This window comes from Rhamphochromis longiceps, linkage group LG1 (genome assembly GCF_057381845.1).
Source record: "Rhamphochromis longiceps isolate RC_006_pf linkage group LG1, R_longiceps_female_GT1.1, whole genome shotgun sequence".
Lineage (NCBI taxonomy): Eukaryota > Metazoa > Chordata > Actinopteri > Cichliformes > Cichlidae > Rhamphochromis > Rhamphochromis longiceps.
The window spans coordinates 22,733,185-22,758,472 of record NC_140557.1 but is presented as its reverse complement, the minus strand read 5'-3'; the positions used below and the strand labels follow the sequence as shown (position 1 = coordinate 22,758,472).

Genomic DNA, 25,288 nt, shown 5'->3' with positions numbered 1-25,288 from the left:
ATAAAGGAATGCTCACTTCAGTGACCTGAAGCATCTTTGTAGAAGAAAGAAGAGAGGATCAAAATACCGCCACAAATAATGACAGGGGGTAATATGTCACGTGTTGTTGTTCATCTGAATTTGTTATCATCTTAAATAGACAGTGAAAATCTTACTTTCCAAGCTGCAGAATTTAGAGTTCATCTTTAAAGTTCACTGAATAACTTGTTTACAGGAACACTACTATTTTTATTCTGTTCAGAAACAAGCAGGGTCAGAGAGATGAAAGTTCAGCCAAGCCCACCGGTGTCCTGAGTGTGCAGCTGCAGGTTGGGGTTGTGGTGGGGATATTTAACCTGGCACTACTTTCTGTTCTTTTTAATGCTGTTCAAATCTGCATTGAATCCATAAGGGTCAACAGGATATGTTGTATTTAAAACAGAAAATCAATCTACAGTTTATTTGATCAAAAAACCAAACTATTATTTATTTATTTATTTTGCTTTGTTTTATGACAGGCTTTGATGCTGACAAAAACACTGCTCTGTTTTGAGCAGTGCTAAAGGTTCAAAGCAGCAGATGGCAGTAGAAGCCTACTGATTCCTGGCAGAGAAATAACTGTAATTCCTCCAATCATGTCACTATGACATGACATGATATGACATGACATGTCATAGTGACATATCTTACACTGAAAAAAATCTATCACACAAATTCCTATATGCATGTATATATCATATTTATTTTTAACTTCCCTCTCACCCCTGCGGGTGGACTTTATCCGTGAAGCTCAGATTCTCTAACAGAGGCCCGGGAGCTTGAAGGTCCTACACAGTCTCTTTGCTGCTCATAGGCCTGTGCTCTTCTGGACAGAGATCTTGGATGTCATTCCTGGGATCTGCTGGAGCCTGTTGCCCAGTTTGGGTGCCACTGCCCTGAGTGCCCACAGGGACCACTTCGCATCTTCTCCCCAGCTCCTCTCTCAGCCATTTGTATATTTATATATACCAGGATTTCAATTAAAGAGCCGGTGCACACTGGAACCATAAAACCAGTCACCAATACTGTTAATTTATGATGTTTGTGGCATAAACATTACATTGGGTGATGGTCCAATCATTTTTAAGCAGTCCACATGTTTGTTTTGCCGAGACCTGGGAGAACAAGCCTTGAGAACAATTTACAAAAACTAAATAAATAAAACTTACATATTGAGATTGCCTTGTTAGACTTTGGATAGGGGTCACTTTAACACAAAATTTCAATAACTTAATGGCACTATTAGTGATCAAGTTAGCAAAGGACCCAATATGCAGGCCAAATGCAGACTCTCAGGTTGGCAATTAAAAATGAACTTATGCAAAACTTAATGTGGTGGGAAAATCCTATGACTAACAAAAATTCAAAAACAAAAACAGCAGCTAAAGAAATGCAAAGAATTAGAATAAAAAGAAACCAGAGAGCGCAGAAACAAGATGGATGTGAAGAGGAGACGATAACAGAGACAGGTTTGACGCTTAAGGTACAGAAAAAGAAAAGAACAACAACAACAGTTGAATAATGATGAAATTAAACCAAATAAGAGACTGTTTCACAGTGTAGGTGTGTGGAGTGTTGAGCAGAGGATCTGAACAAAAGATGAGCTCTTTATTGGCTCTTTAGCAAATCCAAAATGTAACATAATCCAAGGAAAAATTCCAAAAACACGAATTCGAAACCTGCACAGGGAAGCTAAACCAATAACGTACACGGATAACTCACTGGTGGACTAAGCAAAAATAGCAGGAACTGGAGATGGGTGGGGAACAAGCCATAGCTAAATAAGATTAACAAAGGTAAAAGCAATCCATTCACCAATCAAGAAGTAAAAGTGGGAAGAGCCACCACTTAAAACTAAACGTCTTAAGAAATACACAAAGGAGACTAATACAGACATGGTTATTAACACTTCACAAGAAGTGCAAGACAAGAAAAGACCAAGATGCTGCCGCCCCAGCAGACCGCACTGTAAAAGATGGCTGAGGCCACCACAGAGTCATAGAAGGTCTTCAGAAGTGGGCCCTTCACTCCAAAAGACCTGAGCATCTGCAGCGGGTACAGCATGCTCTGCCTTTTCCCGTAGAGAGCATTTGAGTTGTGAGACCAGTACAGTTTATTGTTCAGGTGAACACCAAGGTACCTGTAGCTATCCACAGCCTCAATATCAATACCTTGGATGTTTAGTGGCTGCAGTGGAGGATGTTTGTGCCTGCAGAAGTCTACCACCAGCTCCTTGGTTTTACTGGTTTGGATTGGTTTTAGTGTTGATCTGTAGGTAGTTCTGCTGACACCAGTCCATAAAGCCTTAATACTAAATAGTGACTAAAACTTAAATGCAACAAGTACATGAAGTTTAAGATTGAAGATAACAAAAAAAATCAAAACAGGAATCGAAAATCAAAATAATAATAATCAGGGAACCAAACAGAAAACGCTTAACCCACTACTGTAGGGTTACACAAGCATCTCAGGGGTCTGTGAGTTAAAGCAGTGCATTGAAGATACAGCATATTACACTGTACTGCTTATTTTTTTTCTCTCTTTTCTGATAATAACTCGATAATAACTCAAAGCTCTGTTTCCAGAAGGTGCTATAGATAAAACCTCTAAACAATGTTACTACCGAAAGGTGATTCATTTTTGAACTCTTTTAATGGCACAGGAACATGAATGGTTTGTTAGTGTATACAGAAAGACCATATGCAAAAATATTGTTGAAAAATAATACAACCCTGTATGTAAAAGTTGGTTCACTGTGTGAGATACGTAAAAACAGAATGCAATACTTTGCAAAATGTCTAAATCCTTTATTTTTTTTATAATGGTTAAAAGACAGCATAAGAAATGTTGACACTGATCAGTAAACCACTGCATGTCATTTGAAAAGCTTAAACTGAGAACAAAAACATATTAAAAAGGGCCAAGTACCTCCTGTTGCTTCAGAAATGATGTTCATTTTCTATTATTAATTTTGCAGCCTTACAGCCCTGTGCCTGCATAACGTCATTACCACATTAATATGCCTGTTGATAAGCTGAGCTGATAGCTTGCTCCACACTGAATATAAGTACAATAAATAATTCTAAAAGATGATTGCAAATTTTGGAGAGTCTTTAAAGTCAGAATCAGAAATAAATCAGGAAGCAGATTGTAAAATTGACATAAAAATGTATTTTTAACTGACTCGCTAACTAACTGTGTAGACCACAGCTGATCCATCTTGAACTTTATTGTGTGTAGAAAAAAAATATTGATGTGTTTTCACATCAATTATAGTAGCAGTAGTTAAGTGACAAGGACAATTTTCTCTACAAACACCACAGCCTCAGGTTTCAGACAGAAGACAGCACTGTCACCCAGTGGCTGCACCTGTGCATCACAACTGAGTCAACAACTAAAAGCGCTGCCAGAGATGGGGGAGGCTGAAATCTGACACAGAGAAGCAGACTGGAATATGTTTAAGAACACTGATGCTTTGTGTGTCATACACTGGAAAAATGGGACTTCTTAGCACTATCATTAATGAATATATTTTAACCATTTTGATTACTTTGGTCAAATTTGTGCTAAATAATCAATTTGACAATATACTTTAGGATGGTTGCTGGTGGTAAAGAGGCTGAAAATAAGAGACGGAGGACCAAAGCCCACACAGCAACAACATGAAAAATTTCTTGTCCAAAGTATCCTGGCATCTTGTTCATGAGTAAGGGAGAGGGGAGATTGAAAGATGAATTGGTGCGGTATCTGCAGGAATATGGGCACTGTACTGGTCCAGTGTGGTGAAGAGAGACCTGAGCATAAAAGCGAAGCTGCCAGTTGACATTCCTACCCTCACGTATGGTCATGAGCTCTGGGTAATGACTGAAAGAACAACGCTGTGTAAACAAGCAGTGGAAATGAGCTTTCCCCAAAGCATGGCAACGTGAGATGTTCTGGCCATGTCCTACTGAGAAGAGGCCCTGGGGTAGGCTCAGGAGACACTGGAGAGATTACTGGAAGTGCCCCGGGGTCACTGTAGCAGAAGGACAACTGACAGTATTTGGTTTTAAAAAATGTTTCTGTGGAAATGATGGACCTGACACCAACAGCTTTTGCAGTTTTACACGTTTTTTATTTGTTCAGTGTTTTTTCAATGGGCAACTTTCCTGCTTCCCCGCTTGTACCACACACACCACCCCACCTCAGGTCCCGGCACATCTTTTACAGGGGAGACGTGATCAGTTGATGGAGCTCAGGTATCTGAGCAACAACAAATTTGGGCTATTTAAAACACCATGTTTTCACTAACTCCAACACTAGAAGCGTCTTCATGCAGTTTTATTCTCCTGTAAGTCAATGAGCTTTGCGCTCAGTACTTGTTGGGAAGACCCTCGGGCCTGAAATGGTTGGGATCATTTCCGTCTCGCCCCCAACGGTTTGCCGCCTGATCAGCTTCGGAGTCCTCAGCGCCATGACCCAGTCTCTCCTGCACCCACTCTCTGGTGTTACTAAAATGGAAATAGACAGTGAATCCACCTATCTTCAGTAAGTACGTTTCAGAACAACATCAGAAACTGAAAAAATGAGAGAAGCAGAATTAGCAGCCTTAAAAAATTAGTGATTAGTTAATCAAAAATACAAATGAATTTCAGTAAAGTAGATTGTCAAACCTGATAACCTCAGCAGCCCATCTGCCTCCTGCTCCTCTCTGTGCAGCATCAGAGTTTCCTCTGGCATGAAAGTATTTGTCTGAATCTTTCCAGTTGGCCTCCCTCATGTCGCTGTAGGCTCGCCACATATCACCAGTCCCTGATCAGAATGACAGAAAACAGTACTGATAATAAATAATGACAACATTCGCAATTAAAATATCAAAATCTGAGAAATATGACAGATTGTTGTTAGGTATTTAAAATGCCATATTTCTAACCTTTAGCTGCTTCAATTGGGAAATTATACCACTGGGCATTGGTTTCCACAATTAGAATGAGAAAAATCCCAGCCACAAGCAACTTCATGGCTGCAGAAGTCACAAAATTTAAATCTAAACTGCTTTTTTTTTTTTTACACAGTTTAGACAAATCTTTAGAGCTCACTGAATAACTTACTACTGAGGGACGCACTGGTCTTATATTCTGTTCTGTACGATCATAGGATTACTCAATAATGGAAAGTTTTGGTCCATGTTTACAGAAAGGAAAGTTCAGCCAAACACACCAGGCACCAGTTGTGAAATCGCAGGTATTCACAGCTGTGGAAAAAAAGAGCAAGCTTCATGTAAACCAAAACATCCGAGGGGTTTTTTGCTCATCATGAAAAATCTCTGTTCATTCCAATAAACTCTGCTGCCTTACCTTTATCAATGTATGTGCAGCAATTTATTACTATTAAAGTTATTTATTCATTTTTAGATGTGTTAATGTTTGCTTCTTTCTAGTTTCTTCTGGTTATGTCGTCTTGAATTCAGAATGCAAATCCAGAGTTGTCAGGAAAATTTGGACAAAAATGATTGTTTATGATGTTGTTGCTGCTGCTGTTTTTGTCACTGATGCCTCAGGACGTGATTTTGCGCGAGAGAAAGTCATGCACATGAGCACAAATGCACATATATATGTGTCTACTGGTACACGCTGGTGGTGCTACTGCTGCATTAGTTTGTGTGTTACACTTTACTGGAAAAAACCTATATGGGATTTCTTAATAAATGTAAAAAAGATCTATTGCAGTCTATTGCGATCTCTTTGTCTGTTTCTTTTTAAAACATATGCATGTTAGTTTAGGTTTTTGGTTGTGTCAAGGCTGCGTCTGTGAATTTAGTTTTGTATTTTCCATCCATCCACATTTTGCCACATACTTATATGTCCGTGTATTCTTTGTAGTTATTTTCTAAACAGTTTTTATTGTTAAAAGCAGTTAAATCAGGTGGAGGAAGTGGTTGGGGAAAGGGAAGTCTGGGCTTCTCTGCTTGATGAGTCACTAGATTTGTGGTAGAAAATGGATGAATGGATGGTTGGAAGGCATATGGTGAAGGCATCAAAGCATCATTAGACAAGATGAAATAATAAAATTAATACAACTTGCAAACTATTAGATTATTCTGTTATTATATGTTACCTTATATATGTAATCAAAGTAGTTGAATTAGAATACTGCTGTAGATCACATTATACCCTTTAATATAGAGTGTGTGAGCTGTATGTAGTTTAGTTCTCATTATACTTTTGAGTTAACAGAACATATTCACATATTAGTTCATTAGATAAATGTGCATCACTCTGTATCCTTGATCTGCTGGGAATGTGTTACACTGTTTTCTTGACATGCTTAAGTGTTGAATCATGAAGAGAAGGTTGTAAGCAGGAGACTCTGTGTCTAAAGACAGGGGAGATAGATAGACCACATTCCACACCCCCACCTTACAGAAAGCAGAGAAACAACTGCCGAGGTCATAACTTAGGCGCTGTAACAGAGAAAAAATGTGATGTTTTGGCTTTTACGACTAGCTGGGGGCCACTAGAGACTATAAAAAGCTGAGCAACCCGTCACCATTTTGAGACATGTGCCTGACCCTCTGGTAGCATCTCTCCCGTCCGGACGTTGTAATGCTCTGACTGTTGAATTGTATGGAAATAAATGATTGTTGATTGAGCATTTATACACCGAGTATTGTCCTTCCTTCAGCCCAAAGATTCAAAGAATTGGGAGATTTCAACAACTTGGTGCCGTGTGACCCGGATCTTTGGTGTGCTGAGGAGGTGCAGATTTGACCTTTGGTGAGATCGTGAGGCGAGGTGAACAGAGGACCGGTCCAAAAATAAAAAGGTAAGCACAGCCTGTTGTATTATAAATACCAAATGTGCATATTGGGCTTTCCAAATTAATCTGTTCGCTGAGTCACATGTATTTTCACAGTAAATTTGTCGGTGTCTGGTTTTTGGCGCAAGATACTAACAACATAAGTTGAGGCTGAATTCCAGTGTGTTAAATAAACTGCTTCTACCGAGATACTAATAACATACTACGTTGGACTAGTTGCAGTAAGCTGCTTCTACCGAGATACTAATAACATACTACGTTGGACTAGTTGCAGTAATCTGCTTCTACCGAGATACTAATAACATACTACGTTGGACTAGTTGCAGCCACTTTACCTTCCACATTTAATTTTGTCTAATACTGGCTTCTGTAGCAATAATACATTAGAATTTATTCTGAAGACGCGGCCATTAGTCCAGTACATTGAAGTCGAGGTTTGTTTATTTTGTTTATGGTGTCAGTGACGTCCTGGCTCTTGCCGGCTATGAAATAGAAGTTGATTTAAGGAAAAGCAGATGCTGGCTTCACGGTGCAGTTGAACGCTGGCAACGCGAGAGCGAAACACGTCCGTAGGTTTGGTTTATGATACGGCGTGTTCCGGTGGTGCGGCCGTGAAGTGCAGTAGTGGTTGGTGCTAGTTTTAGTACATTTGATAGAGGTTTTGACGGTGGTTTGTGGCGTCAGTCGAGTATAAAGGGCTGCGGTCATAATACAAAGTAAAAATTTAGTACATAGCAACACCTGGTTTATGATGTCAGGTATAACTTCGGGGATGCAAGCATCACTTTTATGATGCGACTTTGCCCCGTGGTGGCGGTCATAAGCGCAGAGAAAGGGGTATTTTGGTCTATGGTGCAGTGTGCTTTAAGAAGATCTAATAGTTGAGCTCAGAGGTTTCTGTGTAAAATTCCCGCTGAGGAAAAGTGTTGTGGGTGAGTGTGAAAGCGCGCTCTGGGTGAGAGAGTGTGTGTGAAGCTGCGAGGCGCGCTCTGGGTGCTGTCTTGTGGGTAAAGCGCGCACTGAGTGAGAGTGTGAGTGAGGCGCGCTCTGAGTGTGTTTTTTGTGTGGAGTGTGAAGCGTGAACACAGTGACAGTGACGGTTGATGTGTTTGATTAGGAGGACATTAGAGCAAATACACATTTTAGGATCAAAGGTTGATGCCTAGTGTACCTGTGGAACATTTGCCTATGGAGTAGCGACCCTCCTGTCCGTGGACGCGTGGCCAGGACCGGCGTCGTCCGGGTGCTGAGGTGGTGACTTGGGGAGGTGAGGGCCCCCGCATAGCCACGGAAATAACACTGGAACGGCCGTGTAATCACGGGTTCACATTTATTTCCGGACTAGAACAAGACACATTTTGCGAACAAACGTTGAGTCTAGATTAGTAAAGAAATATAAAAAGGTTGAATTCCTCGTTTCAGTGGTTGAAATTGTTGTGTGCCTGTCCCCTGACGAGTGTGAAATTAAAATAAAGAGGGAATTTGGAGCCACATGGAGATAGACGGGCATAATTGGGTGTATTACTCTGTGGTGTAATAAAAATAAAAAGGAGAGATAGTAAGAGGTGTGCAGTGGAGAATTATGGAGGAGTAGAGAGAGGAATGTGTTGGGAGACTGGCGTACAGTTTACGCTGTCAAGGTAGGCGTGTTGCCTGCTTATCGGTTTAAAAGTGATGAAAATGAAATTAAAATAAATCTCTTAGTGTGTTAATACAGGAAGCTGCGGACCTGGACCAACTGCCCCCACAAGCACAGCGGCCGAAGCAAAATTATAGGTAATGGGAACCACACCCAGCACGAATCAGCAGCTGTGAAAAAGACAGCAGCGAGGAGAGAATTAGAGGAGAAATTAAGAGAAGTTTTAACACATAAAATTGGGGCCAACGGACTTGTGGAGGTTGGGAAGGCGTCCAGAGCATCACAACAAAAAGGTGAAACAAAAACACACACAAGCAGAGAAATCTGAGAGAAAGGCTCCTTTTAAGGTAACGCCTAGTTTGAGAAAAGATCAAATTAACCTGCTTTTATACAAATGCACATACACGCAATGAAGAAACAGCTTACACTCATGAACACGTGAAGATTTTCCAGCAAGGTTAAAGAAAAATTAACATACTTAAATGATGAAGTCTATACATTACTGACAAAGAAACCCTCTGGGTTGCAGGACAACAATTTAACTAAAAAAAAAAAAAAAAGGAACACTGGTCTAACCAACCAGGCAAGACACAACAAATTTAGTGGTTAAAAGATTCAAATTGTGACATGTTTTCTGTTGATTGATTAATAAAAGTGATTACTGAATGAAAGAAAGTTCCTTTTTGGGCTTTTAAACATGATCTTAAGAATTTTAACATATACCGGTGTTGTCCTGTCAACTTGGTGGGTTAGGAGTTGATTATATCGGGAGACAAAAAACAAAAAAAGGGGGAGAGAAGGCTGACACAGGGCCTGGCCCCATTGTCTCCCCTCTGAATAACACAGCCAACACAACAACATTTTCCTGTTCGTTTGTTTTTGTTTTTTGTTTTTTGTTTGTTTTTGTTTTGTTTTGTTTTTGTTTTTTCTATACATATTTAATTACAGGCTGCTTTGCCGGCCCTGAAAGCCGAGGCTGACTGGACTCCTGCTCTCCCCCATACGTGACACTGACCAAATGCTGCAACAGCTGGACCCACAACAACGACCTGAGAATGTCAACAGACCTGCAGGAATGTGATCTCATGCAGCCGAGACGGAGAGCACTAAACCTAAGGCCCGTTTCACTACACGGGGGAAAATTCCCAGACTGCGTCAGCTGACAGAGCTGTGACGAGACGCCCGCCAAGCCCGAATGAAAAGTAAGGCCGAGCGAAAGAATGCTGACCTTGATAACTTTGCATTCACACTGTGCAGGACAGTGATGGACCAACACGGATGATCGGGTGGCGAAAAAGGGCGTGACCGAGACAGGAGGAGTAACTGAGGTCAGAAGGCACCTCAGAATGGACAAAAACACAGAAGAAGATGCAGGTTTCACCTGCGGTGAACATCGACCCTGGAGAAAGGACTGCCCCAATTGGGGTCAGAACCAGGACGGACTGAATTTTGAGCAGCAGCAGCAGCAATGGTCGCAAACAAACTGAAAAGGAGGGGGGGCAGGACCCCAGGGCATGCTTCAGGCCGTGGTTTACCCAGAACACCAGAACAGGAAAGTGATGAACACACACACACACACACACACACACACACACACACACACACACACACACACACACACACACACACACACACACACACACGTCTCCAAACACACAGATTCAGAATGAAGTGAAATACACACATGAACACGTGCACTCGTTGAGTGAGTGAGAAATGACACACACACACACACACACACACACACACACACACACACACACACACACACACACACACACACACACACACACGGGAATGTTGAGTCACTGAGAAGTGATGCACACACATACACATGCACACGCTTGTGCAATGAAGAGTGATCCACACGCACACACACATACACGCTGATGCAATGAAGAATGCTTTGCTTATGCTGATATGCAAAATGCTGCACACAAACATCCCAATGCATAATTTTTATGAGGAGCCATTGATTACTTAGAATGTGTTATATGTCACCCAGAGGGCATTTATGTAGATTTTAGGAATAAGGTCTAAAAAAGTTTGGTTATGAAAACAATGTCTGTGCGTGATGTCTGTTTATGGCTCAAGGCCTTGACTGAATTCTTTGCTGTGCTTCACACAGCCCTGATGAGGAACAGTGGCACAGAGTGAAAATGATGAATTAATAGTGTAAGTTTTAGGTCGGAGTACGGCATTTTCTGTGATTGAGTTTTAATTCAAGGAGGAACAAAAGGTGTTACGGCACCTGAGGTTCTCATTCCCACACAATATTGTCCCGGCAGGAAGCAAAATGTTCCTGTGAATTTCTGGTTGATTGTTTGGTTTTGTTTAGCGCTAGCTTGATTTTATCAGTGAGCAGTCAATCCGGCCCAAAAAACAACAAGGAATTGTTTTCCTTTAAAATGATGACGTCATCTTGCTGGTGATGGAGGCTCGAATAGGTTGCGCGGGAGACTCCATTATCAGCAACATCTGGTATGAATGTGTATGGAGGTATGCATGCGAATGGACTGTGATGGACTGACGACTAAAAGTTTTGACTGACTTGATACTGAGACAATGACTGCACCCACTTTAGGATTAGTAAATGCCAATAAACAATTCATAAACAATTCACCCAGCCGACAAGAGAAGGGTGGATGCTTCGCTTTGTTTTGTTTTGTTTTTTCAGGAGCAGGAGGATAAGAGAGACTGGAGGAGGAGACTCTAGCTTCACATAAGTATGAACTGCAGACTTAACACTGTGGTTGCTGATTTTGAGTTACTGATGTTTGCATCAAGAAAACTGTGCTATATTAACTGTGTTTTGATTAAGGTATCATGTTATATTATTGGGAATGCCAAATGCTACAGTGGAGAAGACTTTTGATACCACTCATGACTGGAATATGTTACTATTAACCACAGCAGGCCACTGTAAAAAGTCAATTAAATTTTATAGAGGAAAATCGCCAAAATTGAACAATACCTATGAATGACTGGCCACATTCAGAATAGAGATATGCAATAATAAACATTGGTCCACATGATTTAGGTTCTCACTTGAAATAGTAAGTTATTAAATGTAGAATATAATCGACAGGGACATTTGATAGGATGTGGTACTGCAAAAGAACAAGAGCAAAGTAAATAAAGAAAATATTGTGTTTAGTTTGGATAAATTCAAATTAAAATGTACCATTACACTCAGAGGATCAATATGGAATAAAACATATGCAAAATTTGTAGGAAGTACATGACTGATAACTGTTCTGTCCTGAGCGTTTGTTTCTAGAGCACCCACTTGACCACACCAACAGTTTCTCGCCACCGAGGAGGGGTACTTGCAAAAAGAATAAAATAAAAATCTGAGTTTAACAAAACATTTTAAATGTAAATATCAAGATTACCTTTCTTTTTCCATGAAATGTGCTTGTGGGCACGCCAGCCATTTTGAAAAGGTGGGCAAAACAATTGGCAAGGCCACACCCCCACACATGTGATATAATTTTAAAGGTACTGTTGCCCTCTCTAAGAAACATCAGGACTTAGAGGAGTGGCAAGTAGAGTATGCGAGCTACAAGCAAAAACTAAAATGTGTACTACAGTGTGCAAAAATGAAATACTGGGTCATCAGGGGGTCATGAGGGACATTTATAAAACTAAAAGTCCCACTAACCTTAAAGTGCACTTGAAAAGCCCACACAAGAAGGTTAACCTAGCTTACCTAGAAGACCTCATCAGGGGGAGCACACTCCCCCTCCTTGAAGAGCTCACCCACTCAACCCGCATCCCCAGAAAACAGCTAACCCCAGATAAGGCAGCGTGATGTATCCCGAGATAACAGGACTGGGACATCTAAATAAAGGTGTGAAACAATCGCCTTCAAAAGATTATCAATTCACTTGAACCAAAATTAGGACCACACGGTGCGGCAAGAGTTAATAGTTATTAGTCTCAACACCCAAGGATAACCAGAAGAGCATGACTGATATGATGGAACTGGGATTTTGTTACACTTAATTTTTGCAAAACACAAACAAAACTAAATTGAAACTAAGGATTTTCAGAAAATAAAAACTAAACTAAACTAGCAAACAATTGGTAAAAAACTGATTAAAACTGATGAAAATTGCAAAACTATTACAACCCTGGTCCAGACTAAGATGGTGTTGGACATCTTCAGGGCAGAAAAGGGTTGGTGTGACCAAGGTGTGGTTTGGCTTGTTGTATGTACATTTCAAAATGTTACAGCTCTGGATGGACCAGTTACCAGGGCATGGAAGGATGACAGACTTTATTACATGAGGAGAAGGGACATTTTCGGGATCGAAGATCCTCAGGGATGACAAGGCTGGAGCAACGGTACTCGAGAGAAGAATTTCTGATACTTTCTGAGATATGATGTCACCAACCTTCTCTTTTAATTGTCTAGCTCCAATGAATTGACACATGGGAGTGTGTCAAAAAGGGGGAGTTGAGTTTGAACATCAAACAATGGTGATATGAAAATTTCTATGAGTTTATTTTTGTGTTTAATAAATTAGCTATGGTAAAACTTAAGCTTATAATGTGTTAGACTTAGAAAGGGTTCACTAATTTTTGATTTCTTTTACACACACATAGATTATGATTAGAATAAGTCCTGAACATAATATTTTAAACCAAATTTGAATCATTAGAAGAACAATGGATAACAATATTAGATTATCAAGGCTAGGGAGAGAGGTGTTTTGGTTTTCTGTCTCTTGCAGAGAAAGGAACAGACACCAGACGGGGACCCGGAGATGTGAGGACCCTTCACAGCAGGGACAGATGTAGGGACTGCCGAGACAGCAACTGGGGTCAAGTGTCATGACGTTTGGGCTCCTGGAGAAGATGGATCCCACAAACACAGCAATAACCATGAAGGGGTTGGCGAAAACCAGGAACACCAGACCAACGAGGTTCGAGAGGCTCTTGGCAAAAAGGGGGACACGCCGGTGAACCCAAAACACACAGATCCTTGTTTGAAATCGGGGCAGAATAATCCCCAGAACTGTGCAATGACTAAAGGGTGGTCTAACCCCGGAGGTCGAAGAAAGAAGCTGAGAATCACCCAAACTGGAAGACACTGGTAGCTGCAGCAATAAAAATAAAGGTTAAAAGCTCCTTAGACAGAGGTTCTAGTCTAAGTACATTTGAAAGGTATAAGGGGGCATTAAAATGGGAGTGGAAAACTGGAGCACCAAAATAAAGCTGTGGGAGAACTGGGGAGTGATGGGAGAGTCATCTGTAACTGCTGTTATGGTTGTAAATCTAACTTTGCTTGCATCTGAACTGCGTGAACACAGAGGTCATCCCACATATGGTCCACCCGTTAAAGGGGGACAGAGGGCCTCAGGATCAAGAAAACTTGGACCTTGCGACCCTGGAGTGCATGTTGTAAGTGATCTCTTTCAGAGATCAAAAGGGGGAATTATTAGATTATTCTGTTATTATATGTTACCTTATATATGTAATCAAAGTAGTTGAATTAGAATACTGCTGTAGATCACATTATACCCTTTAATATAGAGTGTGTGAGCTGTATGTAGTTTAGTTCTCATTATACTTTTGAGTTAACAGAACATATTCACATATTAGTTCATTAGATAAATGTGCATCACTCTGTATCCTTGATCTGCTGGGAATGTGTTACACTGTTTTCTTGACATGCTTAAGTGTTGAATCATGAAGAGAAGGTTGTAAGCAGGAGACTCTGTGTCTAAAGACAGGGGAGATAGATAGACCACATTCCACACCCCCACCTTACAGAAAGCAGAGAAACAACTGCCGAGGTCATAACTTAGGCGCTGTAACAGAGAAAAAATGTGATGTTTTGGCTTTTACGACTAGCTGGGGGCCACTAGAGACTATAAAAAGCTGAGCAACCCGTCACCATTTTGAGACATGTGCCTGACCCTCTGGTAGCATCTCTCCCGTCCGGACGTTGTAATGCTCTGACTGTTGAATTGTATGGAAATAAATGATTGTTGATTGAGCATTTATACACCGAGTATTGTCCTTCCTTCAGCCCAAAGATTCAAAGAATTGGGAGATTTCAACAAAACTAAGGATATTTCATCTCTGTCTTTATGTTAGTTTGATTTTCCCAGTTCAGAAAATAGTTTCAAGTAGCTTCTGTTTTTCCTCAAAAGTCTATGTTTTATTTTTATTTTAACTGGATATTTTTGCACATCTAGTTTTAGTTTTTATGTTAGTTTAGCTATAACTCTTCATAGTTATAGAAGACTAAAAGAAAAATATATTTGTTACTCATAATAGTTCATAATCTAAAAAAAGGAGAAGCATACAGTTATAAGTCAGAATGAAGGTAATGTAATGCACAATTCAGAGGCAACCTGCCAAAAATGCTGTAGCAGACCTCAAAGGAATATAAAGGAATGCTCACTTCAGTGACCTGAAGCATCTTTGTAGAAGAAAGAAGAGAGGATCAAAATACCGCCACAAATAATGACAGGGGGTAATATGTCACGTGTTGTTGTTCATCTGAATTTGTTATCATCTTAAATAGACAGTGAAAATCTTACTTTCCAAGCTGCAGAATTTAGAGTTCATCTTTAAAGTTCACTGAATAACTTGTTTACAGGAACACTACTATTTTTATTCTGTTCAGAAACAAGCAGGGTCAGAGAGATGAAAGTTCAGCCAAGCCCACCGGTGTCCTGAGTGTGCAGCTGCAGGTTGGGGTTGTGGTGGGGATATTTAACCTGGCACTACTTTCTGTTCTTTTTAATGCTGTTCAAATCTGCATTGAATCCATAAGGGTCAACAGGATATGTTGTATTTAAAACAGAAAATCAATCTACAGTTTATTTGATCAAAAAACCAAACTATTATTTATTTATTTATTTTGCTTTGTTTTATGACAGGCTTTGATGCTGACAAAAACACTGCTCTGTTTTGAGCAGTGCTAAAGGTTCAAAGCAGCAGATGGCAGTAGAAGCCTACTGATTCCTGGCAGAGAAATAACTGTAATTCCTCCAATCATGTCACTATGACATGACATGATATGACATGACATGTCATAGTGACATATCTTACACTGAAAAAAATCTATCACACAAATTCCTATATGCATGTATATATCATATTTATTTTTAACTTCCCTCTCACCCCTGCGGGTGGACTTTATCCGTGAAGCTCAGATTCTCTAACAGAGGCCCGGGAGCTTGAAGGTCCTACACAGTCTCTTTGCTGCTCATAGGCCTGTGCTCTTCTGGACAGAGATCTTGGATGTCATTCCTGGGATCTGCTGGAGCCTGTTGCCCAGTTTGGGTGCCACTGCCCTGAGTGCCCACAGGGACCACTTCGCATCTTCTCCCCAGCTCCTCTCTCAGCCATTTGTATATTTATATATACCAGGATTTCAATTAAAGAGCCGGTGCACACTGGAACCATAAAACCAGTCACCAATACTGTTAATTTATGATGTTTGTGGCATAAACATTACATTGGGTGATGGTCCAATCATTTTTAAGCAGTCCACATGTTTGTTTTGCCGAGACCTGGGAGAACAAGCCTTGAGAACAATTTACAAAAACTAAATAAATAAAACTTACATATTGAGATTGCCTTGTTAGACTTTGGATAGGGGTCACTTTAACACAAAATTTCAATAACTTAATGGCACTATTAGTGATCAAGTTAGCAAAGGACCCAATATGCAGGCCAAATGCAGACTCTCAGGTTGGCAATTAAAAATGAACTTATGCAAAACTTAATGTGGTGGGAAAATCCTATGACTAACAAAAATTCAAAAACAAAAACAGCAGCTAAAGAAATGCAAAGAATTAGAATAAAAAGAAACCAGAGAGCGCAGAAACAAGATGGATGTGAAGAGGAGACGATAACAGAGACAGGTTTGACGCTTAAGGTACAGAAAAAGAAAAGAACAACAACAACAGTTGAATAATGATGAAATTAAACCAAATAAGAGACTGTTTCACAGTGTAGGTGTGTGGAGTGTTGAGCAGAGGATCTGAACAAAAGATGAGCTCTTTATTGGCTCTTTAGCAAATCCAAAATGTAACATAATCCAAGGAAAAATTCCAAAAACACGAATTCGAAACCTGCACAGGGAAGCTAAACCAATAACGTACACGGATAACTCACTGGTGGACTAAGCAAAAATAGCAGGAACTGGAGATGGGTGGGGAACAAGCCATAGCTAAATAAGATTAACAAAGGTAAAAGCAATCCATTCACCAATCAAGAAGTAAAAGTGGGAAGAGCCACCACTTAAAACTAAACGTCTTAAGAAATACACAAAGGAGACTAATACAGACATGGTTATTAACACTTCACAAGAAGTGCAAGACAAGAAAAGACCAAGATGCTGCCGCCCCAGCAGACCGCACTGTAAAAGATGGCTGAGGCCACCACAGAGTCATAGAAGGTCTTCAGAAGTGGGCCCTTCACTCCAAAAGACCTGAGCATCTGCAGCGGGTACAGCATGCTCTGCCTTTTCCTGTAGAGAGCATTTGAGTTGTGAGACCAGTACAGTTTATTGTTCAGGTGAACACCAAGGTACCTGTAGCTATCCACAGCCTCAATATCAATACCTTGGATGTTTAGTGGCTGCAGTGGAGGATGTTTGTGCCTGCAGAAGTCTACCACCAGCTCCTTGGTTTTACTGGTTTGGATTGGTTTTAGTGTTGATCTGTAGGTAGTTCTGCTGACACCAGTCCATAAAGCCTTAATACTAAATAGTGACTAAAACTTAAATGCAACAAGTACATGAAGTTTAAGATTGAAGATAACAAAAAAAAATCAAAACAGGAATCGAAAATCAAAATAATAATAATCAGGGAACCAAACAGAAAACGCTTAACCCACTACTGTAGGGTTACACAAGCATCTCAGGGGTCTGTGAGTTAAAGCAGTGCATTGAAGATACAGCATATTACACTGTACTGCTTATTTTTTTCTCTCTTTTCTGATAATAACTCGATAATAACTCAAAGCTCTGTTTCCAGAAGGTGCTATAGATAAAACCTCTAAACAATGTTACTACTGAAAGGTGATTCATTTTTGAACTCTTTTAATGGCACAGGAACATGAATGGTTTGTTAGTGTATACAGAAAGACCATATGCAAAAATATTGTTGAAAAATAATACAACCCTGTATGTAAAAGTTGGTTCACTGTGTGAGATACGTAAAAACAGAATGCAATACTTTGCAAAATGTCTAAATCCTTTATTTTTTTTATAATGGTTAAAAGACAGCATAAGAAATGTTGACACTGATCAGTAAACCACTGCATGTCATTTGAAAAGCTTAAACTGAGAACAAAAACATATTAAAAAGGGCCAAGTACCTCCTGTTGCTTCAGAAATGATGTTCATTTTCTATTATTAATTTTGCAGCCTTACAGCCCTGTGCCTGCATAACGTCATTACCACATTAATATGCCTGTTGATAAGCTGAGCTGATAGCTTGCTCCACACTGAATATAAGTACAATAAATAATTCTAAAAGATGATTGCAAATTTTGGAGAGTCTTTAAAGTCAGAATCAGAAATAAATCAGGAAGCAGATTGTAAAATTGACATAAAAATGTATTTTTAACTGACTCGCTAACTAACTGTGTAGACCACAGCTGATCCATCTTGAACTTTATTGTGTGTAGAAAAAAAATATTGATGTGTTTTCACATCAATTATAGTAGCAGTAGTTAAGTGACAAGGACAATTTTCTCTACAAACACCACAGCCTCAGGTTTCAGACAGAAGACAGCACTGTCACCCAGTGGCTGCACCTGTGCATCACAACTGAGTCAACAACTAAAAGCGCTGCCAGAGATGGGGGAGGCTGAAATCTGACACAGAGAAGCAGACTGGAATATGTTTAAGAACACTGATGCTTTGTGTGTCATACACTGGAAAAATGGGACTTCTTAGCACTATCATTAATGAATATATTTTAACCATTTTGATTACTTTGGTCAAATTTGTGCTAAATAATCAATTTGACAATATACTTTAGGATGGTTGCTGGTGGTAAAGAGGCTGAAAATAAGAGACGGAGGACCAAAGCCCACACAGCAACAACATGAAAAATTTCTTGTCCAAAGTATCCTGGCATCTTGTTCATGAGTAAGGGAGAGGGGAGATTGAAAGATGAATTGGTGCGGTATCTGCAGGAATATGGGCACTGTACTGGTCCAGTGTGGTGAAGAGAGACCTGAGCATAAAAGCGAAGCTGCCAGTTGACATTCCTACCCTCACGTATGGTCATGAGCTCTGGGTAATGACTGAAAGAACAACGCTGTGTAAACAAGCAGTGGAAATGAGCTTTCCCCAAAGCATGGCAACGTGAGATGTTCTGGCCATGTCCTACTGAGAAGAGGCCCTGGGGTAGGCTCAGGAGACACTGGAGAGATTACTGGAAGTGCCCCGGGGTCACTGTAGCAGAAGGACAACTGACAGTATTTGGTTTTAAAAAATGTTTCTGTGGAAATGATGGACCTGACACCAACAGCTTTTGCAGTTTTACACGTTTTTTATTTGTTCAGTGTTTTTTCAATGGGCAACTTTCCTGCTTCCCCGCTTGTACCACACACACCACCCCACCTCAGGTCCCGGCACATCTTTTACAGGGGAGACGTGATCAGTTGATGGAGCTCAGGTATCTGAGCAACAACAAATTTGGGCTACTTAAAACACCATGTTTTCACTAACTCCAACACTAGAAGCGTCTTCATGCAGTTTTATTCTCCTGTAAGTCAATGAGCTTTGCGCTCAGTACTTGTTGGGAAGACCCTCGGGCCTGAAATGGTTGGGATCATTTCCGTCTCGCCCCCAACGGTTTGCCGCCTGATCAGCTTCGGAGTCCTCAGCGCCATGACCCAGTCTCTCCTGCACCCACTCTCTGGTGTTACTAAAATGGAAATAGACAGTGAATCCACCTATCTTCAGTAAGTACGTTTCAGAACAACATCAGAAACTGAAAAAATGAGAGAAGCAGAATTAGCAGCCTTAAAAAATTAGTGATTAGTTAATCAAAAATACAAATGAATTTCAGTAAAGTAGATTGTCAAACCTGATAACCTCAGCAGCCCATCTGCCTCCTGCTCCTCTCTGTGCAGCATCAGAGTTTCCTCTGGCATGAAAGTATTTGTCTGAATCTTTCCAGTTGGCCTCCCTCATGTCGCTGTAGGCTCGCAACATATCACCAGCCCCTGATCAGAATGACAGAAAACAGTACTGATAATAAATAATGACAACATTCGCAATTAAAATATCAAAATCTGAGAAATATGACAGATTGTTGTTAGGTATTTAAAATGCCATATTTCTAACCTTTAGCTGCTTCAATTGGGAAATTATACCACTGGGCATTGGTTTCCACAATTAGAATGAGAAAAATCCCAGCCACAAGCAACTTCATGGCTGCAGAAGTCACAAAATTTAAATCTAAACTGCTTTTTTTTTTTTTTACACAGTTTAGACAAATCTTTAGAGCTCACTGAATAACTTACTACTGAGGGACGCACTGGTCTTATATTCTGTTCTGTACGATCATAGGATTACTCAATAATGGAAAGTTTTGGTCCATGTTTACAGAAAGGAAAGTTCAGCCAAACACACCAGGCACCAGTTGTGAAATCGCAGGTATTCACAGCTGTGGAAAAAAAGAGCAAGCTTCATGTAAACCAAAACATCCGAGGGGTTTTTTGCTCATCATGAAAAATCTCTGTTCATTCCAATAAACTCTGCTGCCTTACCTTTATCAATGTATGTGCAGCAATTTATTACTATTAAAGTTATTTATTCATTTTTAGATGTGTTAATGTTTGCTTCTTTCTAGTTTCTTCTGGTTATGTCGTCTTGAATTCAGAATGCAAATCCAGAGTTGTCAGGAAAATTTGGACAAAAATGATTGTTTATGATGTTGTTGCTGCTGCTGTTTTTGTCACTGATGCCTCAGGACGTGATTTTGCGCGAGAGAAAGTCATGCACATGAGCACAAATGCACATATATATGTGTCTACTGGTACACGCTGGTGGTGCTACTGCTGCATTAGTTTGTGTGTTACACTTTACTGGAAAAAACCTATATGGGATTTCTTAATAAATGTAAAAAAGATCTATTGCAGTCTATTGCGATCTCTTTGTCTGTTTCTTTTTAAAACATATGCATGTTAGTTTAGGTTTTTGGTTGTGTCAAGGCTGCGTCTGTGAATTTAGTTTTGTATTTTCCATCCATCCACATTTTGCCACATACTTATATGTCCGTGTATTCTTTGTAGTTATTTTCTAAACAGTTTTTATTGTTAAAAGCAGTTAAATCAGGTGGAGGAAGTGGTTGGGGAAAGGGAAGTCTGGGCTTCTCTGCTTGATGAGTCACTAGATTTGTGGTAGAAAATGGATGAATGGATGGTTGGAAGGCATATGGTGAAGGCATCAAAGCATCATTAGACAAGATGAAATAATAAAATTAATACAACTTGCAAACTATTAGATTATTCTGTTATTATATGTTACCTTATATATGTAATCAAAGTAGTTGAATTAGAATACTGCTGTAGATCACATTATACCCTTTAATATAGAGTGTGTGAGCTGTATGTAGTTTAGTTCTCATTATACTTTTGAGTTAACAGAACATATTCACATATTAGTTCATTAGATAAATGTGCATCACTCTGTATCCTTGATCTGCTGGGAATGTGTTACACTGTTTTCTTGACATGCTTAAGTGTTGAATCATGAAGAGAAGGTTGTAAGCAGGAGACTCTGTGTCTAAAGACAGGGGAGATAGATAGACCACATTCCACACCCCCACCTTACAGAAAGCAGAGAAACAACTGCCGAGGTCATAACTTAGGCGCTGTAACAGAGAAAAAATGTGATGTTTTGGCTTTTACGACTAGCTGGGGGCCACTAGAGACTATAAAAAGCTGAGCAACCCGTCACCATTTTGAGACATGTGCCTGACCCTCTGGTAGCATCTCTCCCGTCCGGACGTTGTAATGCTCTGACTGTTGAATTGTATGGAAATAAATGATTGTTGATTGAGCATTTATACACCGAGTATTGTCCTTCCTTCAGCCCAAAGATTCAAAGAATTGGGAGATTTCAACAACTTGGTGCCGTGTGACCCGGATCTTTGGTGTGCTGAGGAGGTGCAGATTTGACCTTTGGTGAGATCGTGAGGCGAGGTGAACAGAGGACCGGTCCAAAAATAAAAAGGTAAGCACAGCCTGTTGTATTATAAATACCAAATGTGCATATTGGGCTTTCCAAATTAATCTGTTCGCTGAGTCACATGTATTTTCACAGTAAATTTGTCGGTGTCTGGTTTTTGGCGCAAGATACTAACAACATAAGTTGAGGCTGAATTCCAGTGTGTTAAATAAACTGCTTCTACCGAGATACTAATAACATACTACGTTGGACTAGTTGCAGTAAGCTGCTTCTACCGAGATACTAATAACATACTACGTTGGACTAGTTGCAGTAATCTGCTTCTACCGAGATACTAATAACATACTACGTTGGACTAGTTGCAGCCACTTTACCTTCCACATTTAATTTTGTCTAATACTGGCTTCTGTAGCAATAATACATTAGAATTTATTCTGAAGACGCGGCCATTAGTCCAGTACATTGAAGTCGAGGTTTGTTTATTTTGTTTATGGTGTCAGTGACGTCCTGGCTTTTGCCGGCTATGAAATAGAAGTTGATTTAAGGAAAAGCAGATGCTGGCTTCACGGTGCAGTTGAACGCTGGCAACGCGAGAGCGAAACACGTCCGTAGGTTTGGTTTATGATACGGCGTGTTCCGGTGGTGCGGCCGTGAAGTGCAGTAGTGGTTGGTGCTAGTTTTAGTACATTTGATAGAGGTTTTGACGGTGGTTTGTGGCGTCAGTCGAGTATAAAGGGCTGCGGTCATAATACAAAGTAAAAATTTAGTACATAGCAACACCTGGTTTATGATGTCAGGTATAACTTCGGGGATGCAAGCATCACTTTTATGATGCGACTTTGCCCCGTGGTGGCGGTCATAAGCGCAGAGAAAGGGGTATTTTGGTCTATGGTGCAGTGTGCTTTAAGAAGATCTAATAGTTGAGCTCAGAGGTTTCTGTGTAAAATTCCCGCTGAGGAAAAGTGTTGTGGGTGAGTGTGAAAGCGCGCTCTGGGTGAGAGAGTGTGTGTGAAGCTGCGAGGCGCGCTCTGGGTGCTGTCTTGTGGGTAAAGCGCGCACTGAGTGAGAGTGTGAGTGAGGCGCGCTCTGAGTGTGTTTTTTGTGTGGAGTGTGAAGCGTGAACACAGTGACAGTGACGGTTGATGTGTTTGATTAGGAGGACATTAGAGCAAATACACATTTTAGGATCAAAGGTTGATGCCTAGTGTACCTGTGGAACATTTGCCTATGGAGTAGCGACCCTCCTGTCCGTGGACGCGTGGCCAGGACCGGCGTCGTCCGGGTGCTGAGGTGGTGACTTGGGGAGGTGAGGGCCCCCGCATAGCCACGGAAATAACACTGGAACGGCCGTGTAATCACGGGTTCACATTTATTTCCGGACTAGAACAAGACACATTTTGCGAACAAACGTTGAGTCTAGATTAGTAAAGAAATATAAAAAGGTTGAATTCCTCGTTTCAGTGGTTGAAATTGTTGTGTGCCTGTCCCCTGACGAGTGTGAAATTAAAATAAAGAGGGAATTTGGAGCCACATGGAGATAGACGGGCATAATTGGGTGTATTACTCTGTGGTGTAATAAAAATAAAAAGGAGAGATAGTAAGAGGTGTGCAGTGGAGAATTATGGAGGAGTAGAGAGAGGAATGTGTTGGGAGACTGGCGTACAGTTTACGCTGTCAAGGTAGGCGTGTTGCCTGCTTATCGGTTTAAAAGTGATGAAAATGAAATTAAAATAAATCTCTTAGTGTGTTAATACAGGAAGCTGCGGACCTGGACCAACTGCCCCCACAAGCACAGCGGCCGAAGCAAAATTATAGGTAATGGGAACCACACCCAGCACGAATCAGCAGCTGTGAAACAGACAGCAGCGAGGAGAGAATTAGAGGAGAAATTAAGAGAAGTTTTAACACATAAAATTGGGGCCAACGGACTTGTGGAGGTTGGGAAGGCGTCCGGAGCATCACAACAAAAAGGTGAAACAAAAACACACACAAGCAGAGAAATCTGAGAGAAAGGCTCCTTTTAAGGTAACGCCTAGTTTGAGAAAAGATAAAATTAACCTGCTTTTATACAAATGCACATACACGCAATGAAGAAACAGCTTACACTCATGAACACGTGAAGATTTTCCAGCAAGGTTAAAGAAAAATTAACATACTTAAATGATGAAGTCTATGCATTACTGACAAAGAAACCCTCTGGGTTGCAGGACAACAATTTAACTAAAAAAAAAAAAAAAAGGAACACTGGTCTAACCAACCAGGCAAGACACAACAAATTTAGTGGTTAAAAGATTCAAATTGTGACATGTTTTCTGTTGATTGATTAATAAAAGTGATTACTGAATGAAAGAAAGTTCCTTTTTGGGCTTTTAAACATGATCTTAAGAATTTTAACATATACCGGTGTTGTCCTGTCAACTTGGTGGGTTAGGAGTTGATTATATCGGGAGACAAAAAACAAAAAAAAGGGGGAGAGAAGGCTGACACAGGGCCTGGCCCCATTGCCTCCCCTCTGAATAACACAGCCAACACAACAACATTTTCCTGTTCGTTTGTTTTTGTTTTTTGTTTTTTGTTTGTTTTTGTTTTGTTTTGTTTTTGTTTTTTCTATACATATTTAATTACAGGCTGCTTTGCCGGCCCTGAAAGCCGAGGCTGACTGGACTCCTGCTCTCCCCCATACGTGACACTGACCAAATGCTGCAACAGCTGGACCCACAACAACGACCTGAGAATGTCAACAGACCTGCAGGAATGTGATCTCATGCAGCCGAGACGGAGAGCACTAAACCTAAGGCCCGTTTCACTACACGGGGGAAAAATTCCCAGACTGCGTCAGCTGACAGAGCTGTGACGAGACGCCCGCCAAGCCCGAATGAAAAGTAAGGCCGAGCGAAAGAATGCTGACCTTGATAACTTTGCATTCACACTGTGCAGGACAGTGATGGACCAACACGGATGATCGGGTGGCGAAAAAGGGCGTGACCGAGACAGGAGGAGTAACTGAGGTCAGAAGGCACCTCAGAATGGACAAAAACACAGAAGAAGATGCAGGTTTCACCTGCGGTGAACATCGACCCTGGAGAAAGGACTGCCCCAATTGGGGTCAGAACCAGGACGGACTGAATTTTGAGCAGCAGCAGCAGCAATGGTCGCAAACAAACTGAAAAGGAGGGGGGGCAGGACCCCAGGGCATGCTTCAGGCCGTGGTTTACCCAGAACACCAGAACAGGAAAGTGATGAACACACACACACACACACACACACACACACACACACACACACACACACACACACACACACACACACACACACACGTCTCCAAACACACAGATTCAGAATGAAGTGAAATACACACATGAACACGTGCACTCGTTGAGTGAGTGAGAAATGACACACACACACACACACACACACACACACACACACACACACACACACACACACACACACACACACACACACACACACACACACACACACGGGAATGTTGAGTCACTGAGAAGTGATGCACACACATACACATGCACACGCTTGTGCAATGAAGAGTGATCCACACGCACACACACATACACGCTGATGCAATGAAGAATGCTTTGCTTATGCTGATATGCAAAATGCTGCACACAAACATCCCAATGCATAATTTTTAT

General features: G+C 40.8%; 2 protein-coding genes and 1 long non-coding RNA gene across 3 annotated transcripts; 1 reads left to right on the top strand and 2 right to left on the bottom strand.

Moving 5' to 3' along the window:
• Positions 1-4,088: 4,088 nt before the first annotated feature.
• Positions 4,089-5,106, bottom strand: LOC146678719 (serum amyloid A-5 protein-like). Its single transcript, XM_085402674.1, has 3 exons — positions 4,931-5,106; positions 4,671-4,809; positions 4,089-4,508 (listed from the first exon to the last, which is right to left on the bottom strand). Exons 1-3 carry the CDS (start codon positions 5,016-5,018, stop codon positions 4,370-4,372), a joined length of 366 nt encoding a protein of 121 aa, XP_085258800.1. The 5' UTR covers positions 5,019-5,106; the 3' UTR covers positions 4,089-4,369.
• Positions 5,107-18,947: 13,841 nt separating this feature from the next.
• On the bottom strand, positions 18,948-19,970 carry LOC146678718 (serum amyloid A-5 protein-like). The gene is made up of 3 exons (XM_085402673.1): positions 19,788-19,970; positions 19,528-19,666; positions 18,948-19,365 (listed from the first exon to the last, which is right to left on the bottom strand). The coding sequence occupies exons 1-3, from the start codon at positions 19,873-19,875 to the stop codon at positions 19,227-19,229; spliced, it is 366 nt and encodes a 121-aa protein (XP_085258799.1). The 5' UTR covers positions 19,876-19,970; the 3' UTR covers positions 18,948-19,226.
• A 1,052-nt stretch (positions 19,971-21,022) lies between these two features.
• On the top strand, positions 21,023-25,118 carry LOC146678717 (uncharacterized). The gene is made up of 2 exons (XR_014910862.1): positions 21,023-21,680; positions 24,263-25,118. It is a non-coding gene; the product is annotated as an uncharacterized LOC146678717 (long non-coding RNA).
• Positions 25,119-25,288: the final 170 nt, after the last annotated feature.